The 20,816-nt window shown below is 31.2% G+C and overlaps 3 protein-coding genes across 3 annotated transcripts; all 3 read left to right on the top strand.

Annotated features, from left to right (window-relative positions):
* The first annotated feature begins 6,609 nt into the window (after positions 1–6,609).
* LOC123910918 (GPI-anchored protein LLG3-like) lies at positions 6,610–15,682 on the top strand. The gene is made up of 5 exons (XM_045962210.1): positions 6,610–6,633; positions 7,969–7,987; positions 14,445–14,507; positions 14,651–14,707; positions 15,318–15,682. The coding sequence occupies exons 1-5, from the start codon at positions 6,610–6,612 to the stop codon at positions 15,680–15,682; spliced, it is 528 nt and encodes a 175-aa protein (XP_045818166.1).
* Positions 8,793–12,637, top strand: LOC123910917 (caffeoylshikimate esterase-like). The gene is made up of 8 exons (XM_045962209.1): positions 8,793–9,296; positions 10,056–10,085; positions 10,538–10,664; positions 10,765–10,911; positions 11,402–11,532; positions 11,616–11,753; positions 11,882–11,980; positions 12,234–12,637. Exons 1-8 carry the CDS (start codon positions 9,162–9,164, stop codon positions 12,462–12,464), a joined length of 1,038 nt encoding a protein of 345 aa, XP_045818165.1. The 5' UTR covers positions 8,793–9,161; the 3' UTR covers positions 12,465–12,637.
* Positions 15,683–18,778: 3,096 nt separating the features above from the next.
* On the top strand, positions 18,779–20,474 carry LOC123909534 (GPI-anchored protein LLG1-like). Its single transcript, XM_045960375.1, has 4 exons — positions 18,779–18,811; positions 19,077–19,164; positions 19,253–19,309; positions 20,110–20,474. Exons 1-4 carry the CDS (start codon positions 18,779–18,781, stop codon positions 20,472–20,474), a joined length of 543 nt encoding a protein of 180 aa, XP_045816331.1.
* The last annotated feature ends 342 nt before the right edge of the window (positions 20,475–20,816 follow it).

Genomic DNA, 20,816 nt, shown 5'->3' with positions numbered 1-20,816 from the left:
AGTTTAATATTTTGCACCCCTAAACTTGAGTTATCTATTCACCACTGTTTACAAAGGTGCCGACGTCAATGTTATTTTTTCTAAATCTTAGTCATCCGATCAAATCACGATTAAAGATTACGCTGACGTCAAAATTATGTTATCTAAATCTTAGTCACTCAATCATATCTTGATTACAAATTATGCTGACGTAAGCAGTGTTGTCAGCATTATCTTATCTAAATCTTAGTCTCTCAATCATATCGTGATTACGGATTATGTTATCAACATTATCTTATCTAAATCTTAGTCTCTCAATCATATCGTGATTACGGATTATCTTATCAACATTATATTATCTAAAGTTTTATCACCCAATCAGAATGTTATTACAGATTACGTTGACTTTAGTGCTAAAACTAATGTTATTTTATTTAAACACTTACGTAGCATTATTTTACGTCAGCATTATTTTATCTAAATCTCAATCGCTCACTAACGCTAGCTTTACCATAAAATATTTTGACGGATTAGGATTTGCAAAGAGGTATGTGTTATTTTGTAGAAAAAATTTAGGATTAACAGAACCTCCTGATGCTCTCTAACTTTAAAAAAAGAAAAATGTTAAGAATATAGATAGTTAGTTAGAGTTGATTGTTACTCCCTCCGTCCCATTTTATAAGACATCATTTGACAAAATGCACTATTCATATGTGTTGTTTTGATCGAATTTTTCTAAAAATATATAAATGTAAATATTATCATATAAGATCTTGTTTGATTTGTTTCGATGAATATTTTTCAAATATCAAATTTTTATAATTTTTACTACTGTAATAGAGAATTAAAGATAAGACCAAAAAAAAAAAAGAGAATTAAAGATACTTTTTGTCAAAAAGGAAAAGCATTAAAAATATTCGTAATCAAAATTATGCATTGACATACATGTAGTGATGAATGAGTTCTTTTATTTTGGGACGGGAAAGTAGTTGCTTAGTTGGTTAATCTCCAAAATTACTCTATATAAATACCACCATTATACTATTTTTATTATTTTTTTATCAATCTATATTTATTTAATATAAATTTTATGAGTATTTTTCTCCTGAATACTCTATTTGTATCATTATTATTCAATTCTCAACAATTTTTTTTCCTTCATTTTTTTAGAGTTTTTTAATTAACTTTTGACAATAGGTGGTCCACTATAAATTAAAGAATCTTAGGTCATGTAATAATAACCGTGCAATAAATAAAGATTAGAAACTTAGAAAATTCACTGCAATTTTTACTGCAATTTTGTCAATTTTGTTACTGCAATATAGGTGGGTTAGGGGGGTAGCTGGTCCATGAGTTAGAAAAAGGTGGGGGTCTAGTGCATCTGCATTGGAGTGGTAACAAAGAGAAACACAAAAAAATCTTGTAGGTATGGCAACAGATCGGATTGGGACAGATTTTGCTATGGATTTGTATTCTCTCTGATTATTTTTGTACAACTCTCTTATTTTATCATTTAATGTTAGATTGAATCATAAAGTAAAAAATGTATATAAAAGAGAGAAAAATAAGTTTGAGTTTAACTCGGTTGGTAGGAATATCACATTATATGTGCAGGAATCCGGGTTTAAATTGGGATACTCCATTTATTCACCTGCCACAATGCTACTTGACCAAACAAAAAAAGAAGAGGAAAAGAAAAAAGTGAATGAGTGACTGAGATGAAAGTGGGATGACAACATGAGAGAATGAATAGGAAATGATCTAAATCTGTTCGGGTACATATCTCTACTCCACCAACCTCTATATGAATTTGAATTGCGTTTTTTTTTTAAATTGAAAAGTGAGTTAAAAGTCGAAAACTATTTTGTTTCAACAATATGATTATTTTAAACAAAGAAAATAAATAGAAAAAAAATAACTTGTTTAATATTCAACTTAAAAAAAATAAATAACACAAAAATAAACATATGAATGTAAAAGATTTCTAATTTAAAAGAGACAAAATATAATTCGATATAAGTGGGGCAAGTCAGGAACGATTTCAAGGTGTGTATCAAAGTGTCCATTACCCGCCCTACCCTCGTCCTTTAAAATCGGGAAAAATCTAAACTAGAACCCAAACTCACTCAATTCGAGTTTTTCCCATCAAAATCGGGGCGAATGGACGGGTACCGACGAGTATGAGTTAGTTTTGGATTAAATATGTTTTCGGTCCCTCTAAAATTTTAATTTTCAATCTCTTCGAAATTTTCTTTTAAAAACTGAGTACCTAATATATACCATTTCTACAATAAACATCGGTACCTAATATATTAGTGAGATGTAGAATTATTGGTAGAAGTCATTTAAAACAATTTTTTATTTGACAATATTTAAAACTTTTTAAGAGTTGCCGAGTTGAAAAAATTGTATACTTATTAAGAGCGGGATTGGTTATTATACATAAGCTATTCTTATGCACCATGCATAAGTTACTTAGTGCACCCCCCAAATTACTTGTGCACCCCCCAAATTACTAGCACACCCCCAAATTTCTCATGCACCCCCCAAATTACTTGTGCACCCCAAATTTCTCATGCACCCCCAAATTTCTCATGCACCCCCAAAATTTCTCGCACACCCCCAATATGACTTTTGCCCCCCAATTTTATTTTTTTGGTCCCCTCCACATTTCTAGCCTAAACCATTTTGTTGTGGGAATGGTTTCAGAGATATGCACTCCAAAACCATTAAGTGTATAAGATGGTTTTAGAGTACAACCCTATAATTAGAATACAAACAATAATTGTGATTTGAAACCATTTAACCAACATAATGGTTTCCAGAATTTTTAAAACCATATAAACACACATAAAACCATTTTACAATACAAATGGTTTCAGTGTATAACTATCTGAAACCATTTAACCAACATAATGGTTTCCAGAATTTTTAAAACCATAAAAACACACATAAAACCATTTTACAATACAAATGGTTTCAGTGTATAACTATCTGAAACCATTTAACCAGCATAATGGTTTCCAGAATTTTTGAAACCATAAAAACACACATAAAACCATTTTACAATACAAATGGTTTTAGTGTATAACTATCTGAAACCATTTAACTGGTTTTAAATAATGATTATAATTGTACAAAAAAAAACAATTATGATTCTAATTATAGGTTGTACTTCAAAACCATCTTATGCACTTAATGGTTTTGGAGTGTATATTTTTGAAACCATTCCCACAGCAAAATGGTTTAGGCTTGAAATATGGGGGGTTAAAAAAAAATTGGGCGCACAAGTCATCTGGGGGTGCGTGAAAAATTTTGGGGGGTGCGCTAGAAATTTGGGGGTGCGCGAGAAATTGGGGGGTGCATGAGAAATTTGGGGGGGGGGGGGTGCACGAGAAATTTGGGGGGTGCGCGAGTAATTTGGGGGGTACGTGAGAAATTTGGGGGGTGTGAGATTAGGTGTGAGTGTGTGAGTTGAGATTGGCTAGGATTATTACATGTGGATGCTCAATCTAATGGATGTTATTGACTTATGTACCATGCATAAGGATTACACTTATGTATAATAACTTCTCCCATTAAGAGCATCTCAATTGATCATACCACTTTGGGTATCATATATTACTAACAAGTGGTCCCTACAATGACATATAATATTTATGCTACTCATATATATCTTGCTCCAATGATGATATCACTTTGAGTATCATACATTATTAACAAGTTGTCTATTCTATATTTATTTTTTTAACTAAAATTGATGATATTAAGTTAAATAAGGTGTCGTATCATGAATTTTAATACACTCTATGACACGTCATAGAACTTCAATGATAAAAAATATTAAAGTACGAATCATTAGTCTATAAAACCTTTTTTGATACTCTTATTAAAAATTATCTAAATATAATGGTCTATGAGATCTAACTCTAAGTACAAAATAAATTAGAACCTCCTTTAGCACAGTTTTCTTTAGCACAGTACTTTTTTGAGACAAAAGTACCGGTACATCTCTTGTTTTATGAAGCAATATACAGTAGTACTAGTACTGGAAAAATCACTCAGCAGAGAGTCAGAGATGATTATAAAATTGTACCATAAGAAAAGAAAGAAGAGATGAATATAAATGGAGACAACAATAAGGGCATAGACGGCGTACCCGTGAGCTTAACTCAGTTAATAGGAACATCGCACTATATGTGTAGGAGTCTGGGTTTGAACCCGAGATACTTTACTTATTCATCTTTAAGGTGGATTTTCTAACCACTAGACTACTTGACAAAAAAAAAAGGCACAGACAGTTAAAAAAAATCGAAGTAAACAAGACTAGATTCAGTTTTTGGCAATGAACCAATTAACTGAACCAATAAGTTTAATAAACTTACCAAGTCCCCTTTAATTTAGTAAAAACAAAAAGTCCACTTTAATTTTTATTTTTCCTTTTCATCATTGGTTTAATCGGATTTGAAGGTTAGTTCTAGTATCAAGTAATTTCAGTTTCGAGTTCACTTTAACTTAGTTCCCAACATTTTCCTAACTACATTACACCAAAACAACACAAACACAAGTTCATAAATGTTCCACACATTTTTCAATTCTCACACTTAACGAACCACAATCCTAAATTTTACATTTTAGTAAACAAATTAAAGTTTAGATTTTTCTTCACGTTAATCAGTTTAATTTGTTCATGTTTTTTCAATATTCGAAACTATAACCTTTTTACTTCTTCAAATTATTGTATTTTTTTGTCAAGAAATTACGTATAGGTGTTCCCTAAAGATAACAAGATATCAATCCATAGCTCAGAATTAGAAAACACTAAATAGGGTTATGGGTAGGGATGGGAATAGGCCAGGGGTCCTACAGGGGCCTCCGGCCTGGTCTGTATAAGCCTGGTCTGGCCTGGTTATTAAAAATGTCAGGCTTAGGCTTTGAAAACTGTCTGTTTACATAAATAGACCAGACTTAGGCTTCTAAAAAGGCCTACGAAGTCTGATAAGCCGGCCTGTTTATAATAATTATTATTTATATAATATTATTATTTATATCTTATAAAAAAATATTATTTATAATAATTATTATTTTTCGTAATCATATTTGTTATTTTATTAGTTTTTAGTTATTGTGTTAATCATATTATTAGTTTTTTCTTAATGTTGTAGAAATTATAAAAATTTAAATGTGAACTTTTTAAGGCCTGTTTAGCCTATTTAAAAAAACTATATAGAGAAGCTTTAATGTAACACAGGCTTTTAAACAGGCTACAAGGCCAAACCAGACTTTTAAAAGGCTTAGGCCAGGCCAAAAACAATAACATTTAATAGGCCGCAGGCCAGGCTCAGGCCTGAAAAAAAAACCGTAGGCCAGACTTAGGCCTGTTAAGGCCTGGCCTGGCCTGTTCCCAACCCTAGTTATGGGGTAGATTAATTAATGAATAAATAAGTTTTGTAATTTATTTCAATTTTCTTAATATCTTATGTAAATTTATCTGTTTTTTTGACAAATATATTTAAATTTCTCCTAATTAATGTCTTATTTGTATGATGTTTTTTTATAATTTTTTTAAGTGAACCGAACCAAACTATCTATTACAAGTTTAGTTTGGTTCAATTCCACTTCTAGAAAACGCTGAAAATAAACAAAACCAAACCAATGTAAACTTGGTCATTTTGGATATTTTCTTGATAGAAAATCGAACCAAATCGAATCGTAACACCCTAAAAGACAAGTATGAAAAATTCTCTTCGCTCCCTCTCATCACTCTCTCCCTCCTCTCTCCAAAAAATTCCATTTTTTTCTTGAATAAAAATTTCGGAACGCGTTTTCCTAGTTCAGTTATTATTTTTAACAGCAAAAAAATTTGAAAAATACATTCCGAAGTTTTTATTCAAGGGCAAAAATGGAAATTTAGGAAGAAAAGAAAGTCATAAGGGGGGAAGAGAATTCTTCTTATATCATCTCCTTGTGGAAAGCTTCTCTTCTGGCCCCCCATGTTTCCTTTTCCCTCATTGGATTTCCTTTTTTGCCCTTCAATAAAAACTTCGGAACGCATTTTCTGAATTTTTTTTGCCTCGAAAAAACTTTGAAATGTGTTTTACGAATTTTTCCTGAATTTGAACTAAAAAAACTTCAAAAAACACATTCCAAATTTCTTTTAAAGGCAAAATTGAATTTTCGAAAAGGAAAAAAGAGTCATGGGGGCTGAAAGAGAAGCTTTCATCCTTGTACAATACTGGGACTTTGATAGTGGGTATAAAAGGTAAATGGGCTGCCCATTACCTTACTAATAGCTAGCCATATCAGAGCTCAATCAGGATTTACTTTCTGAACCCCCCATTCTTTTATTGATAACAATATCAAAAAATTATAACTAGACTGAAGAATGACCACCCTGAATAAAATATGAGACACTATATTCGCTTACCGCTTGATTTTTACGGTTAAATAACATACTGACCAGAATTCCACTTTTTTAAGATGAATGTTCGGAGTTCGAATCTCGATTCATACATATAAAATATAATATTTATATCAACCGAATTAAAGTCACAGAAATACCGCTTAATAAACTTTAACTCAATTACAGCATCTGGTTCGTGAATCTTTTGTTGTTCCAGAACAACAACAATGGCAATGTCCTCGTGTTGGATGGTGGAAATGCAATGTTGACACAAGTTTCTTTGAAGCCTCGGGTTCTACATGTTGGAGTTGGTGTGTCCGAAATTCTGAAGGGACATTTATAGCAACAGGAACAAATCTTTGCACACATAAACTTACAACATTGGAAGGAGAAGCAATGACTATCTTAGAAGCACTATGTGAAGCTAATTTTAGAGGATGGTCCAACATTGCTTTTGAAAGTGATTCCAAGTTAGTGGGGATGTTATTCATGCCAAACACAATGGTGCATTGGAATTGGATTCTATTATCACGTCAATTAAGTCATTACTATTTTGTAATTCGAACTTCAAGATCAAATTTATCAAGCGACAAACGAATATGGTGGCTCACGCCTTAGCGAGAGCAACCATTTCTTAATCTAGTCGCAATTTATTTGATTGTATCCCTCAATATATTCAACCTATTATTAATAATAAAATGATTTAAGTTTGCTTAAAAAAAAAACTTTAACTCAAGATCCAATTGATTTGGCTCCTAATAATATTGAGGTTGTGTTTTCGTTTTGGAAAAAAAATCTTACATCCAACTCTTATTTGGAAGTTGGAAGTTGGAACCTTTTGACGCTTTTGGCAGTGTCTAAAATTCTGAACTCATCCTTAACATCGTGACGTGTTAAAAATTTACTCCAACTTTAGAATTTCCTGCTTCCGTAATCAACTTGCTTGCATGTTAAGAAAAATACTCCTCATTATATTCCACTTTAAATGCTGCGTGTGTAGTAAGAAAATATTCCACTATGAATTATTCACATAATCACTTTCCACTATTAAATTTTTATTAATAGAGTCGGGATCTATTGATACTATATATCATAGTTAACTTTTCTGCTTTTTATTGTTGTTGATATAATAAGCATACTTTTCTCTTACTAACCTTAGTTAAAAAAAAAAGTAAAATTACACTACAAGTCTTTTATCTTATTTTTTTTAATACTTTGGTCCTTTATCTTTTTTTTGTAACATTTTGGTCCTTTATCTTTTATTTGTAACACTTTGGTCCTTATCTTATTTATTTATAAAAAATAAAGGACTTAAATGTTACAAATAAAAAATAATAAAGGACCATAGTGTTACAAATAAAAGATAAAGGATCAAAGTGTTACAAAAAAAAGATAAAGGACCAAAGTGTTACAAAAAAATAAAATAAAAGACCTGCAGTGTAATTTTACCTAAAAAATATTAGGGCCGGAAATGAGTCGAGCCGAGTCGAACTTGGGAGTTCGACACAAACTCCTTTTACTAACCTTAGTTAAAAAAAGTAACCATAGTCAAATATAACTAAGCTAAACTTTCATGAGATTGAAAGCAAAGCAAAATAATAAACGTATCATGGGAAAAGTAAAAATGAATTAACTACTTTGTCTACAAACAAATAAGAAGAAATGTTCAATGTCATGTACCAAAAAAAGAAGAAATGTTCAATGTTCAAATGAAAAATGTTCAATGTATCAATTGTCTACAAGCGTACTTTTTGACAGCTTCTATTTGACTAATTTTTCTTTTACCAATGTATTTGAATGAAAAATTTTCAATGTATCAATTGAGAATTTTGATATTATTAAGTTACATCTTTATTATTAAGTTACACCTTTATTTATGTTTAAACTTGAGATCTTATAATTATATATAAGTGTGACTAATATTTGCTACTTTGTCTACAAACAAATAAAAAAAAAAAATCCACTAATTGCTCACTTCCAAGATTTACAACTTTTTACAACTAAAAATACAGAGTAAGTTATATTATTTAGCATACCTGATATATGTAAATGACCTAATTACTTGCGCTCACGTGTAATTAAAAAGTCATATTAATCGTCTCATAAATGTAGTTTAAATGGTAGTTATCAGAGAAATTATTGGAATGATTGAGATTCGAATATCGAATTTAATATTTTTTCGCATTTAAATGTGAGTTTTATCATTAGACTATTTGACAAAAAAAGACATATTAATCTCATTAATAGTTTAATTATTATTTTTGTTTTTGTTTTTTTTTGTTACAATTATTATATTTGTTTGATATACAATAAAAATCATTTAAAATTAATTAATTTGCTTACCATCTTTTCCTTTTATATTTTGCTGTCATTATCCCTTTTTATTTTTAAATTTTTAAATTCCTTAGTCAGATTTACCTTATTTTTCGGATCCTCTTCAAGTTGTTTGTTTCTGAAAACCTAATAAATCATTAAAAACTATAAAACTCACGAAGCTTCATAGATGCCACCACTTAATGGTTGGCACATTTCAATTTCAATAACTTAAAAAGAAAAAATAAAAAGTTGATTTTTTCCCTACAAAAAAATATTATTTTCCCATTAACTTTTTATTTTCCTTTTCCTCAAATTTATATATACACACATTTTCTTTTATTTAGTTTCATTTGATTCTAGTTTCTGGTTTGTCATCAAATCAAGCCAAACCAAAATTTGAGAATTCTGTAGAATATTTCAAGGGTGAAATTATTAATAATAATTATCATTATTATTATCAAGGATGAAGAAATTACCAGGTGTTGATGAAAATTTGCAGAAGATTTTGGATTCAAAAATGGATGAAGTTCCTGCTAGAAGAAAAGCTCGTGAGGCTTTTAAGGATATTCAGCTTAATATTGACCATATACTGTTTAAGGTATTTATTATGTCTTTGGTTTTTGTTTTTTGTTTTTTGTTTTGGTCTTTTGTTTTTGTGGTTGTTGTTGGAATAATGAAATTGATGAAATAAATGAGAATTGAAAACCCTTTTTTTACGGTTTAGTTTGGTTTCTGTTATTAAATTTTTATTCTTTTTGTTTCTGGGATGATTGTATCTAGTTGGTGATGTTATTGACATAAATTTGGTTTTGTTTTTTTTTTTTTTTAATTAAATTTTCACCCTCTTTGTTTATTGTATTTTTAGTTAAATATTTGTTGTTTTGAGATTATGTTCATCAATATGGTTACGTGGGGTGGAGTTAATACATTGACTTTGAAATTGGTAGTTGGTACTTCTTACTCCTGAGAGGGTAGTTGGTACTTGGTACTATTCCTTAGATTAGAGGGTAGTTGAAACTTGAAAGAGAGAGAAGGCTTCTTCTAGTTTCTAGCTATTAACTGATAGGGGCATTATAGTACTTAAAATTTAGGTTGGATTTATTCAATCCTTACAAATTTTTTACTTTTGTTGTTATTGTTGTTGTATTGTTGTTGCACTAAATTTTTTTACTTTGGCATTAACATTTTGAATCACATCACATTCTTGTGGATGGGTACATGGTGCAGTGATTACTTTATCTTGTGTGATATTTAACTTGAAGTTAGTAAAAATTTTTTTATTTTTTTTTGGTACAAAGAAGTTAGTAAAATTTTACTTTCTTAAAATATTAATAATTTTATGATTTTCTCTTTGCAGACTCCATGTGATGGACTAGAAATGAAAGAGGTAAGAATTTTATTTGGAAATGTTTTTTCATGTTATGAGTAATCAGCAACTATGAAGCACCGATACGGACTCAAACAATAGACACAATATCGACACATAAATATTGTTAATAATTTGAGAAAATGAAAATGATTGAATGAAACAGTTAGGTGTGATCAGATTGAGAAAATGAGAAGTGATTGAATGAAATCACATGTGTTGGAATGAAACCACATGTGCCGGTGTCGTGTCAGTGTCAAATACTAGTCATGCCTTTAATGTGAAGTGTCGGTGATACATTGAACGTAACCACATATGTTGGTATCGTGTTGGTGTGATCATAAATTGACATGTGTCGAACATCGGACACACCTTCAGTCTGAAGTGTAGATGCTACATAGATAATCAATGCTACCTTGTCCTTCTTTGATAGTGATTTGATCTGATAACTTAATGTGTATGCTATGCAACAGTCTTATGAAATGAACTCAAGAGGGGTAGAGATCTTTTGGAAAAGTTGGCGTGCAAAGGATTTGAAGCCAAAAGCCTTAGTTTTTTTCTGTCATGGATATGGAGACACTTGCACATTTTTCTTTGAAGGCATGTAACTGGTATTCAGAATTGAAATCTATAAAAGTAACTAAATTCAGTTATGTTTTGGATTAGAAACTCAATTGTGTCATGATGGAACCATTTGCAGGAATAGCTCGAAAACTTGCATCATCCGAATATGGAGTTTTCGCTATGGATTATCCGGGATTCGGTCTTTCACAAGGTTTACATGGATATATTCCAAGTTTTGATATGCTTGTGGATGATGTTATTGAGCAGTACTCCAAAATCAAAGGTACTCAAGCCCTGTTTAGATTAACTTCTTAATTATGCACTTATAGCATAAGTGATTATGTATAAGCTATTTCTATAACAAATGTAAAATCAAAGTCAAACTGTTTTCATAAGTTATCATAAAGATGTTATTTTGAAATAAGTTTAAAACAACTTATGAACATGTCCTAAGTTGTTTATATACGTTCTCCCGAACAGTCTCACAAGTGCGTATGCCAGTAGATAAGTCAAACTGTTTTCATAAACTATCATACTATGAAGTGCGGACACTCCTCAGGTTAGCCGTGTCCCAGTGTCGGACACCTACAATTATGATTATACTGAATTATATGTCATTTTCTCAAATTATTATCGGTGTCATGTATCAGTGTCTGTGTCGTGTCCGGTGTCCGTGCTTCATAAAAAGGTTATATGGAAATAAGTTGAAAACAACTTATTGGTTGATGATACTATTGTATTGATGCAAAAGTTTTGGTTTATTTGTATGACAGAAAATCCAGTGTTCAAATCACTTCCATGTTTTCTTTTTGGACAATCTATGGGTGGAGCTGTTGCATTAAAGATACATTTGAAACAACCTAAAGCTTGGAATGGTGCAATTCTTTGTGCACCAATGTGTAAAGTACTTTTCTTCAAACACAATCATGCTAAGAGTTCTGACATGATTTGTTTATAAATTATCTTTAACTTAAAATTTTTGTATAGATTTCAGAGAGCATGGTTCCACCAAAGTTGGTTGTTCATATGCTAACTGCGATGGCAAATCTTCTTCCGAAGAATAAGTTTGTTCCGACAAAGGATTTAGGAGAAGCGGCATTCAGAGAACCAAAGAAGAGGGAACAGGTCTGTAGGCCCAACCTAAATTCTAAATTATCTTTCGTTTTCCTCCGATACTTGTGATGCAAGTTATTTGCGGTTAATCTGTGTGTTAGAAACTTCATGACAGTGACACTTATCTAATGTCTATGCAGACAGAATATAATGTTATTAGTTACAAGGATAAACCGCGCTTATGGACTGCTGTAGAACTGCTAAGAACCACCGAAGAAATCGAACAAAAACTGGAATACGTATGTACTCAACTTCTTATCTATCTACCTTTTCTTGTGATAGTTTCTTTGATTGACAACTGTTAGTTAATTAGTGGTTATGATAGTTTCTAGAGTTTTGGATTAGAATTCTTTCGGTATCTCTGAACTCACCAACCGAGCTGTCTGCTCGAGACTAACTTCTTATACTGCCTAAAGTATAAAAATTAAACTCTTTTTATATTAGTGTAAAGAACATTGATTAATTTTTCACATGTAATGACTATGATTACAGGTGACTCTACCATTATTAATCCTTCATGGAGAAGCTGATACAGTGACTGATCCATCAGTGAGCAAAGCATTGTATGAAAAAGCAAGTTCTTCAGACAAGAAACTTGAGCTTTACAAAGATGCTTATCATGCTCTAATTGAAGGTGAACCTGATGAAACAATAACTCAAGTTCTTAATGATATCGTTTCTTGGCTTGATGATCACAGCTTGAAACACAATCAATCTTCTTAATAATGATTGTATATTTACATAAGAAAGAAATAAACATAATATCAATCTTGTTTCTTTTACATTTTTTGTTGTTACATTGACTATAGACTATAGTTATGTTGTATATGAATAATAATATGCAATGTGTATATCTTTACATAAAAAAGAAACAGACAAGCAATTTTCTTCTTTTACAATTATCTATTTATTTATTTTTACATTCATTCAATTACTGGACCATGTTGGTTCTATTATCAGATATGTATTAATTTTAATGTTTGTTTTTATAGTTTAAATTTTGTACATAAACTATCAATTATTTAGCTAAATATGCATATTTTTTATAATTTGGATATGTGGATCAAAGAGACATAATCTTATATTTCAACAAGAGATCTCACGTCGAAAAAAAAGAAAGAGATTTACGTTTCGTTCCTCTAGAAATCTTCACGCGCCTCCTGAAATTATCAAAATAACTCCTTTGCATTCTAGGATACGACCGCTATTCGCACTCTATTTTGCGAGTGACAATTTTATTTGATTTAAGCCTAACGTCTGCCCCCATGAATGAAGATATTATGAAAAAAATAGTTCGCATGCCCCCATGAATGAAAATATTATGAAAAAAAAAGTTCGCATTCTAGAATGTGAATTGAGAGCATGCAGTAAGATCTTTGAGAGCATGTAACTATTGGGCCTAATATGAAAGCCCAAATCTACTTACTTCGGAGAACATTTTCACTATGCAACATTTCCACCGTGCATAGTGTATATGAGTTTATAAAAGTAGAGGTAATTCTCACCTTACAAGTCAATTTTGTAGGATTGGATTATGTCTCCCAATTTTAAGATGGTATCAAAGTCTCTTAAGACCCATTGTTCCACATGCTATTCTGTTTCCGCTATCGGGCACCCACCATTTATATCCACGCACCAAGCCCGATAGTACTAGGCGAGGGGATGTGTTAAAAAGTCTCATATTAGATGTGAGATGACCTCTATATGGGCTTATAAAGTAGATACAACATCACCTTACAAGCCGGTTTTGTAAGGTTGGGTTAGAGATAACTCCCAATTCTAAGATACAACTTTTATTTTATAATATTCTAAGATACAACTTTATATAAACTGTATATATGGGAAATTTCTTTTCGCTCCCCTGTCATTTTTGTGTGCCGCCCGCCTTTCCAATTTTACTCCCTCACAGGTCAAGTAGTGAGTGTGTAAAAGGCAAAATATGGAAAAAATACAGTTTGTTACTTAAAGAGCGAACTCAATTCTTTAACTAGCAAACTTTTAAAAAATCTAATTTTTTGTCCCTCTCACTCTTTCTTCACCCCCATGAACATATTTTGAATGAAAACCGTTCACAAAATAAAATACGTACTCTTCCTACACATCATGAAAACTATTTTGAATGAAAAATTCTAGGGTGCATGTGATTGGTTGATGCTATGTCACAACCGCTCTAGTAACGAATCATAATATGGCCGATACTACGACAGAACCGCTCTAATGGCCAATCAAAGTATGGTCTTAAATCCCCTCGAAAACAATTTTAAAATGGTCTTGTTTCACTAAATAAAATAATCATTAATTAATATTATTTTAATAATGTTGCCATTCCCCATTATTTTTTTAAAAAAATGGCATTACGAATTTATGATTATATAATTTGAGTATTTACCTTTTTTTTTTTTATAAAATTAAATATTTTTGATTATATGTTCTAACGTAGCTATATTTTAGTGGTAGTTAAATTACCAAAAAATAACTATTAAAGCCAATTGGTAACATGCGGATAGCCATTAAAACATTGCCAAATCTAACAAACAATCCAATTGGTTTCTACCACAATTCATGCAATGTCATCTTCTTCCCTAACTTCTCTCCAAAACCAAGAACAAGAAAAAAAAGAAACACCCCTTAAAGAAAAAAAAAAGAAAATTTAAAAACAAAAAATTGTGAGAGTGAAAGAGAAAATGGGTTCATATACCTTCTTCTCTTCCATTCTCTCTTTTTTCCTCTTAGCTACATTGGTCTCATCTTCCCCATTCATATCCGGTACATTTATTTCTTTCATGTTATACAACATTTTCAATGATGAAAATAATGTTTCATATGATCAATGATGAATAATTAGATATTCATGTTTATTAAGATTGGTTTCAATTTTTTTTAATAATTTGATTTTTTTTTTGACATAGATGACATATTTGAGTATAGTGCAACCAATGGCCGTGTCCTCCTTCAAGCTAAGAAAGGTAATTAACAATTTTTGTTATGTATGTTCTTCATTTAATTTTACTTCTAATTTTATCTTATATAGGTCATCATGAAATTGTTTCTTGTTTTCATTCATCTTCAACATGGGTTTACTTTCAATTCAAATGTGGAAATCATAATGTAACAAACTAAGTACCTTACATCATGTTGGTTTCATTGATGATCATTTCATTAGCAATATGATCATATCTTAGTATTTTTTTTTATCCCATGACATGTTCAACAAACAAATTTACAACAAAAGATTCCCACAATTATTTTTTGAGAAAGTTTTCTGATCGTGAAACAAACACGCCCTTAGAAAAAGGAAGAATGGTTCTCTAAGTGCATGTCATAATTTTCATACCATGGCCAATTTGTTATATGCATACTTCTACGACCCTTTACACATTTGAACTGATGGTGAATTTGACGGTATCACGTGTCATCCTATTTTTTAATAAAAGTTACACTTTAAAATTTCAACGAAATCGCGGTATCAACGTGATTTCGTTGAATTCACTATGATTGAAAATATGCACTTATAAACTTCTTTGTAATTTTTTTTATCCAATAAGTCAAAATAATTCTTTTTTTGAAATTGTGCAGCTTGTTCAGTTGATTTTGAGAACCAAAACTATACAATCTTAACAAGTCAATGTAAAGGACCACAATACCCTCCAAAAGTTTGTTGTGATGCATTCAAACAATTTGCTTGTCCATTTTCTGAACAAATCAATGACATGACAACTGATTGTGCTACAGTTATGTTTAGTTACATAAATATTTATGGAAAATATCCACCTGGATTATTTGCTAATGAATGCAAAGAAGGGAAAGAAGGTCTTGATTGTTCTAATGTTACGATAACAAATAGTTCTAATCCTTCTAGTAGTGTTCATGTGGCTGTTCCTCATTCTATGTTGCTAGTTTCAATTGTTGGTTTCTTTGGATTTATTTTCCATTTGTTCTAAAGGTTGAAAATGTGAAGGAAATTAAATTTCTCTTGGGTTATATGTTGGTTTCTTTAGAACATTATTTGTATGAATGTGAGTGAAGATGTACCTTTCATGTGTAATGGTTGAGAATTTTATTTTTTGAAGAAGCCAAAGAAAAAGTATATTGCTAATTAAATATTGAAGTTGTATATGTTTAGTTTTTTATTTTACTTAGATTAGTTTTTATTAGGTGTTTGATTGGAGAAATAGATTTTTTTGTAGTTAAATAGTGATTGTGGGAAGATCTCAATCATGTGATTTTGATAAATAATTTATACTCTTTTTGATTTATTTCTTGAATTTTAAATTTAAACTATTCAATTTTAATTAAATGGTCTTCAATATTTTTATTTATTTATCGAGTTTTATATTTAAATTGTCTGATTTAAATTAATATATGTATTCACAATAAGATTGAAGGATTCTCCAAAAATAGAAATTCTAAGTCTTGTGCACGGGTTAACTCCAAAGTAAAAGGACATGATACACTATACCAAAAAAAAAAAGGACATGATACAAAATTGGATACGGATCATCTGCAGCTATTTCTCTCATGTTGTTAATCTTGCCATTATCTTAGCCATTCACTTAACTTTTCTTCTCTCTTCTACACTATTCTTTTTTGAGAGATGCTATTTGTTAAGAAGGATTTAAGAGAAGAAATGCAAGAATCAACACTTGACAATATTTTAAAAGATAATGTCACTTTAATCTTCTTTTTTAGTGGAAATCATGGGGTAGTGGATGTAAACAAGGATGAAGATTTATTCTTGCAATTCTTCTCTTTATATTTCATAAGAATAAACTTTTTCCTTCTTTTATTCTTTGTGAATCAACAACCATTGGATTCGAAAAATGAGAGAGGGCTGGACACAAAGTTCATCAGATCGAGGATGTAATTCTCACAAAATTGGCCCATCTAGTGATGACTATTGCTAAAAATCATTATGGAAAGGATTTAAAGTTTTCTGTGATGAGTTCTTGAGTGAAATTTATGAAGTGAGAGGTTGAGAGAAATTCGAGATTGCTCTATAATTGAGAAAAATTTCTTGACTACTTTTAATATCTCGTTTCACAAGAGATTAAGAGAAAATGGTAAAAAGTAAGGTTTGTTTTTTAAGAACTCTTTAAGCTATTTTCTTATAACTCGTATATATTGTAAAAATTCATTGACATTGAATAAAAAAAAAATTCTCTCCTTTAGACGTATGTCAATTTTAAGCCGAAGGGAACATAAATTGCTAGATTTATTTTTGACTAAATATTGTTGCTGGGACTATTTAGTTGTTGATTGTCTTTCTTATTCGATCCACACTTTGTTCTTGTTGGTTTGTTTGTTGAACAAGAGTTCCAACATAAACAATCCAAGGTCTGACTTTAGTAATTGGGTCCAAAAGATAAAGATAAAATATGAATTGTCAAATCTTTTGATTTTACAATCTAGATTGACATCCAAGTTCGTGAATTTTAAGAAACATATTATATTAAGAACATTGAAAGGGTCGAAAGGGTAGCAACGAGATGTAGATCTTGATTTTGGAGGTAGCCTAATGTAGTTATAATGCATTCAACACGGTTGCGGCTTCTACTTTTATTCGGTCTCAGCCCGACAATCAAGGCCTAGCCTAACGACTGCATATCCCGTCCACCCAGTGCCGCTACCCACCTCTACTAAGGATTAATAGGAGCAAAGAGACTTGGCGGCAACAACCAAAATGAAATATTATTTAATCATGGAAATGTCATGTCAGGTGCACCTATAAGAATCGGGACAAACCAATTATCAGATCCACATATCATCGATGACATAACCATAAAAAGATCATTAAAAAAGCGCGAGCTCCCGAAGAGGGAAGCCCAACAAATGTCATATGCAGAGCCTCAAACCCATTAAGATCATATTGACTTGCTCTCCCCCAAAGAAAAAGAGCAGACCCCATTGAAGACGAGAGTGAGGTACAACAAGGCCATTTCAGCGTTGGCAACAACAGAAAGGAAGGGGTCAGTGTAGTGCGTCCGCTCCCTTCTTAGTCAATGGGGCAGCAAGTTCAACATCTACTAAAAAAATAGAATCCACTTGAGATAACCACACTTGTGCTAGACAACATATGGAATGGCCAAGAGAGGACCTTTTTGGATATATAATCCCAAGTGGAAAGTGGAGTTACACGCTTTTTCGACCGCGGTGGTATGATTTATTTGTTTGTCGGGCCCTCTCTTCATGGATAGAAGATAAAAATCTGGGTAAATCTCATCGATTCCATTCCATGTCGGGGCCATCATTTCTCCCGGAAGGGAGCTCGCTCGATTCACAAATAGGTCCGACTCGTAATTCATTTCTGATTCCGTGTTCGATAGCCCGACCGTAGTGAAGTTAATTGTGGTTACATCCAAAAGTTGTGTTAGTAAGTATTGATATGACCGATGCAGATTGAGTGCAGTCGACTGCCTTGACTGCATGCAGTCAGCGATATCTAGACTGTCCGATTCAGATCAAACAGTTAGATTTTAAACTCAATTTTTTTTATTGTTTTAAAAAATTAAAGCCGAAACAAAATCTATCCCGGCTATAGGCTACCGACTGCAGCTTGGCTGCATGATTAACAATTGCATTGGATGCAATTCCTTGATACGACCACTGCATATTAATATAAATATTTATTTTTTTTGTACACGGTAAATGTTAAATGATGTTAAACGATTCTATACTTTGTAACAAAAAAAAAAAAAACGATTCTATACTTTCTTCGATCATAATTGTAAGATCATCAGAAACTTTTTTTTTTAACAAAAGATCATCAAAAACGTTTAACATCTATATACTGTGTATATTGATGTCAATTGTCATGTTGTTTATTAAACTTATTGTTGTTTAGTGCATTAACCTGTCTTCCATAAAATTCATACTCTTTTTTCAGTTAGTGGACAATTACTACTTACCCTTTTTTCTTCCTCTTTTTTTGGAAATTGTTCTGTCACTATTATCTGTTTTGCATTATATTATTCACACTCATTAAGTGGCTGTTGTTTTTGCTGATTCCATTATTGGGTTCCCTTGTTTTTGCTTCAACCATGGTTTTCTCTACTTTCATTTGCCATTCCAAGGTACATTTTATTTGTTTAATGATCTTTGCATTTTGAATTTTTTTTTACTTGAATAATGAAAATGGGGATTTTTTTTAACCATTCTATATGGATCAATGTAATAGACCGACCGGTTCAACTGAAAATCAACCAATTCGCCGATTAGTTTGATCTGAATTGCATTTCAACCTAGTTTGAACCGTATTAGAGTTGAATCGTAGTTGATTCTACCGATTTTTAATTGTTTGCATTTTTTAATTTAATGTTTTTACTTTGTATCACTTAGGTGGTGAATGTTGCTTATACCTTATTCTCTTCCATTTTCTATTTTTTCCTCCTAACTACATTGGTCTCCTCTTCTCCATTCCTATCTGGTACATTAATTTCTTTCAAGTTACAATTTTTTTCAAATTTCTCAAGTAAGAATGGATTAATTTGGTTTTTCAATTTGTTTTGACATAGATGATATATTTGAATCTACTGCATCCACTGGTCGTGCCCTCCTACAAGTACAGAAAGGTAATTATAATTTTGTTATGCATGTTTAAAATTGTAGATAAAAATGTGGTATCAAAGTCTCTTATAATTTTTGAATGTTTAGCCCGAGTGATTCACATTTATTTTTGAGTAATCAGTCAATTTAGTTTCTAAACTATCACTCTCTCATCAACTTAGTCCCTATTAAAATCAACTAAAAGGTCCTTAAACTAAGTTTCACCCATCAATTTAGTTCTCAGTTAACTTTTATGTTAACTATTCTATAAAACCCTAAAATCTTATTAGCCTTTCTTCTTCCACATGCTTCGACAGAAAGTTCCAAATCCTCACCGCCAACCACCTGCTCGCCGTCAACCACTGTTCTATCCGGCAACAATTGTTTTGTTTGTTTTTTAAACATTTAAGGATGATTTTGTAGTTTTTTATGATAGTTTAGGGGCAATTTTGTTATTTTTCAAGATAGTTTAGGGACTAAATTGAAATTTTTTAATAGTTTAGGGACTACTAACGGGCACTTAACAGAAAAGTTAACCGAGGGACTAAATTGATTGATATGAATATAGTTTACGGACCTTTTAGTTGCTTTTAATTTAATAGTTCAGAGACTAAGTTGATGAGAAAGTGATAGTTCAGGGACTAAATTGACTGATTACTCTTTATTTTTAGGAATATAAGATAGATTGGATATATAAGATTATGGTGGATATTTATAATATATCAATAATAACATGTTAAATAAAAAAAAATTAGCAATAAAACTTCTTTTCTATTTTCCAATTATGCCAATAATTGAAGGAAAACAACTTTTGAAATTTGTGCAGCTTGTAGAGTTGATTTTGAGAACCAAAACTACACAATCATAACAAGCCAATGTAAAGGACCACAATACCCTCCAAAGGTTTGCTGTGAGGCATTCAAACAATTTGCTTGTCCATTTGTTGATGAGATCAATGACTTAACAAGTGATTGTGCTTCAATTATGTTTAGTTACATAATGCATTATGGAAATTATCCACCTGGATTATTTGCTAATGAGTGCAAAGAAGGGAAAGAAGGTCTTGCATGCAATCAAGTAAAATCAACCAATAATTCTAACACTTCTAATAGTGTCCTTGTGGGTGCTTTTCACTCTATGTTGCTAGTTTCAATTGTTGGTTTCTTTGGATTCATTTTCCATTTGTTTTGAAGGAAAAAATAATCTCTTGTATTAAATGAAATGCACCTTTCATGTGTGATGGTGGAGAATTTTTATTTTTAGAACAAGCAAGAAAAGTATATTAAATATTGATGTTGTTACATGTTTTGTTTTTCTATTTAATTGATTCTATCAAGTATAAGGTGTGGATTATGGAAATGGGTTCCTTAAATTAAATAGTGACTGTCGGAAGATCTCATTCATCTAATTTTCATCAGTAGTTTACAATATTTTTGTTTTATTTAATGAATTTTAAATGTGAATCTTTCGATTTCAATCAAATATAGTACTGTCCAATGTTTTAATCAAGACTACAAGATTGCCCAACCGTAG

The sequence above is a fragment of the Trifolium pratense genome, linkage group LG2 (assembly GCF_020283565.1).
Source record: "Trifolium pratense cultivar HEN17-A07 linkage group LG2, ARS_RC_1.1, whole genome shotgun sequence".
Lineage (NCBI taxonomy): Eukaryota > Viridiplantae > Streptophyta > Magnoliopsida > Fabales > Fabaceae > Trifolium > Trifolium pratense.
This window is presented reverse-complemented; position numbering and strand designations above follow the sequence as displayed.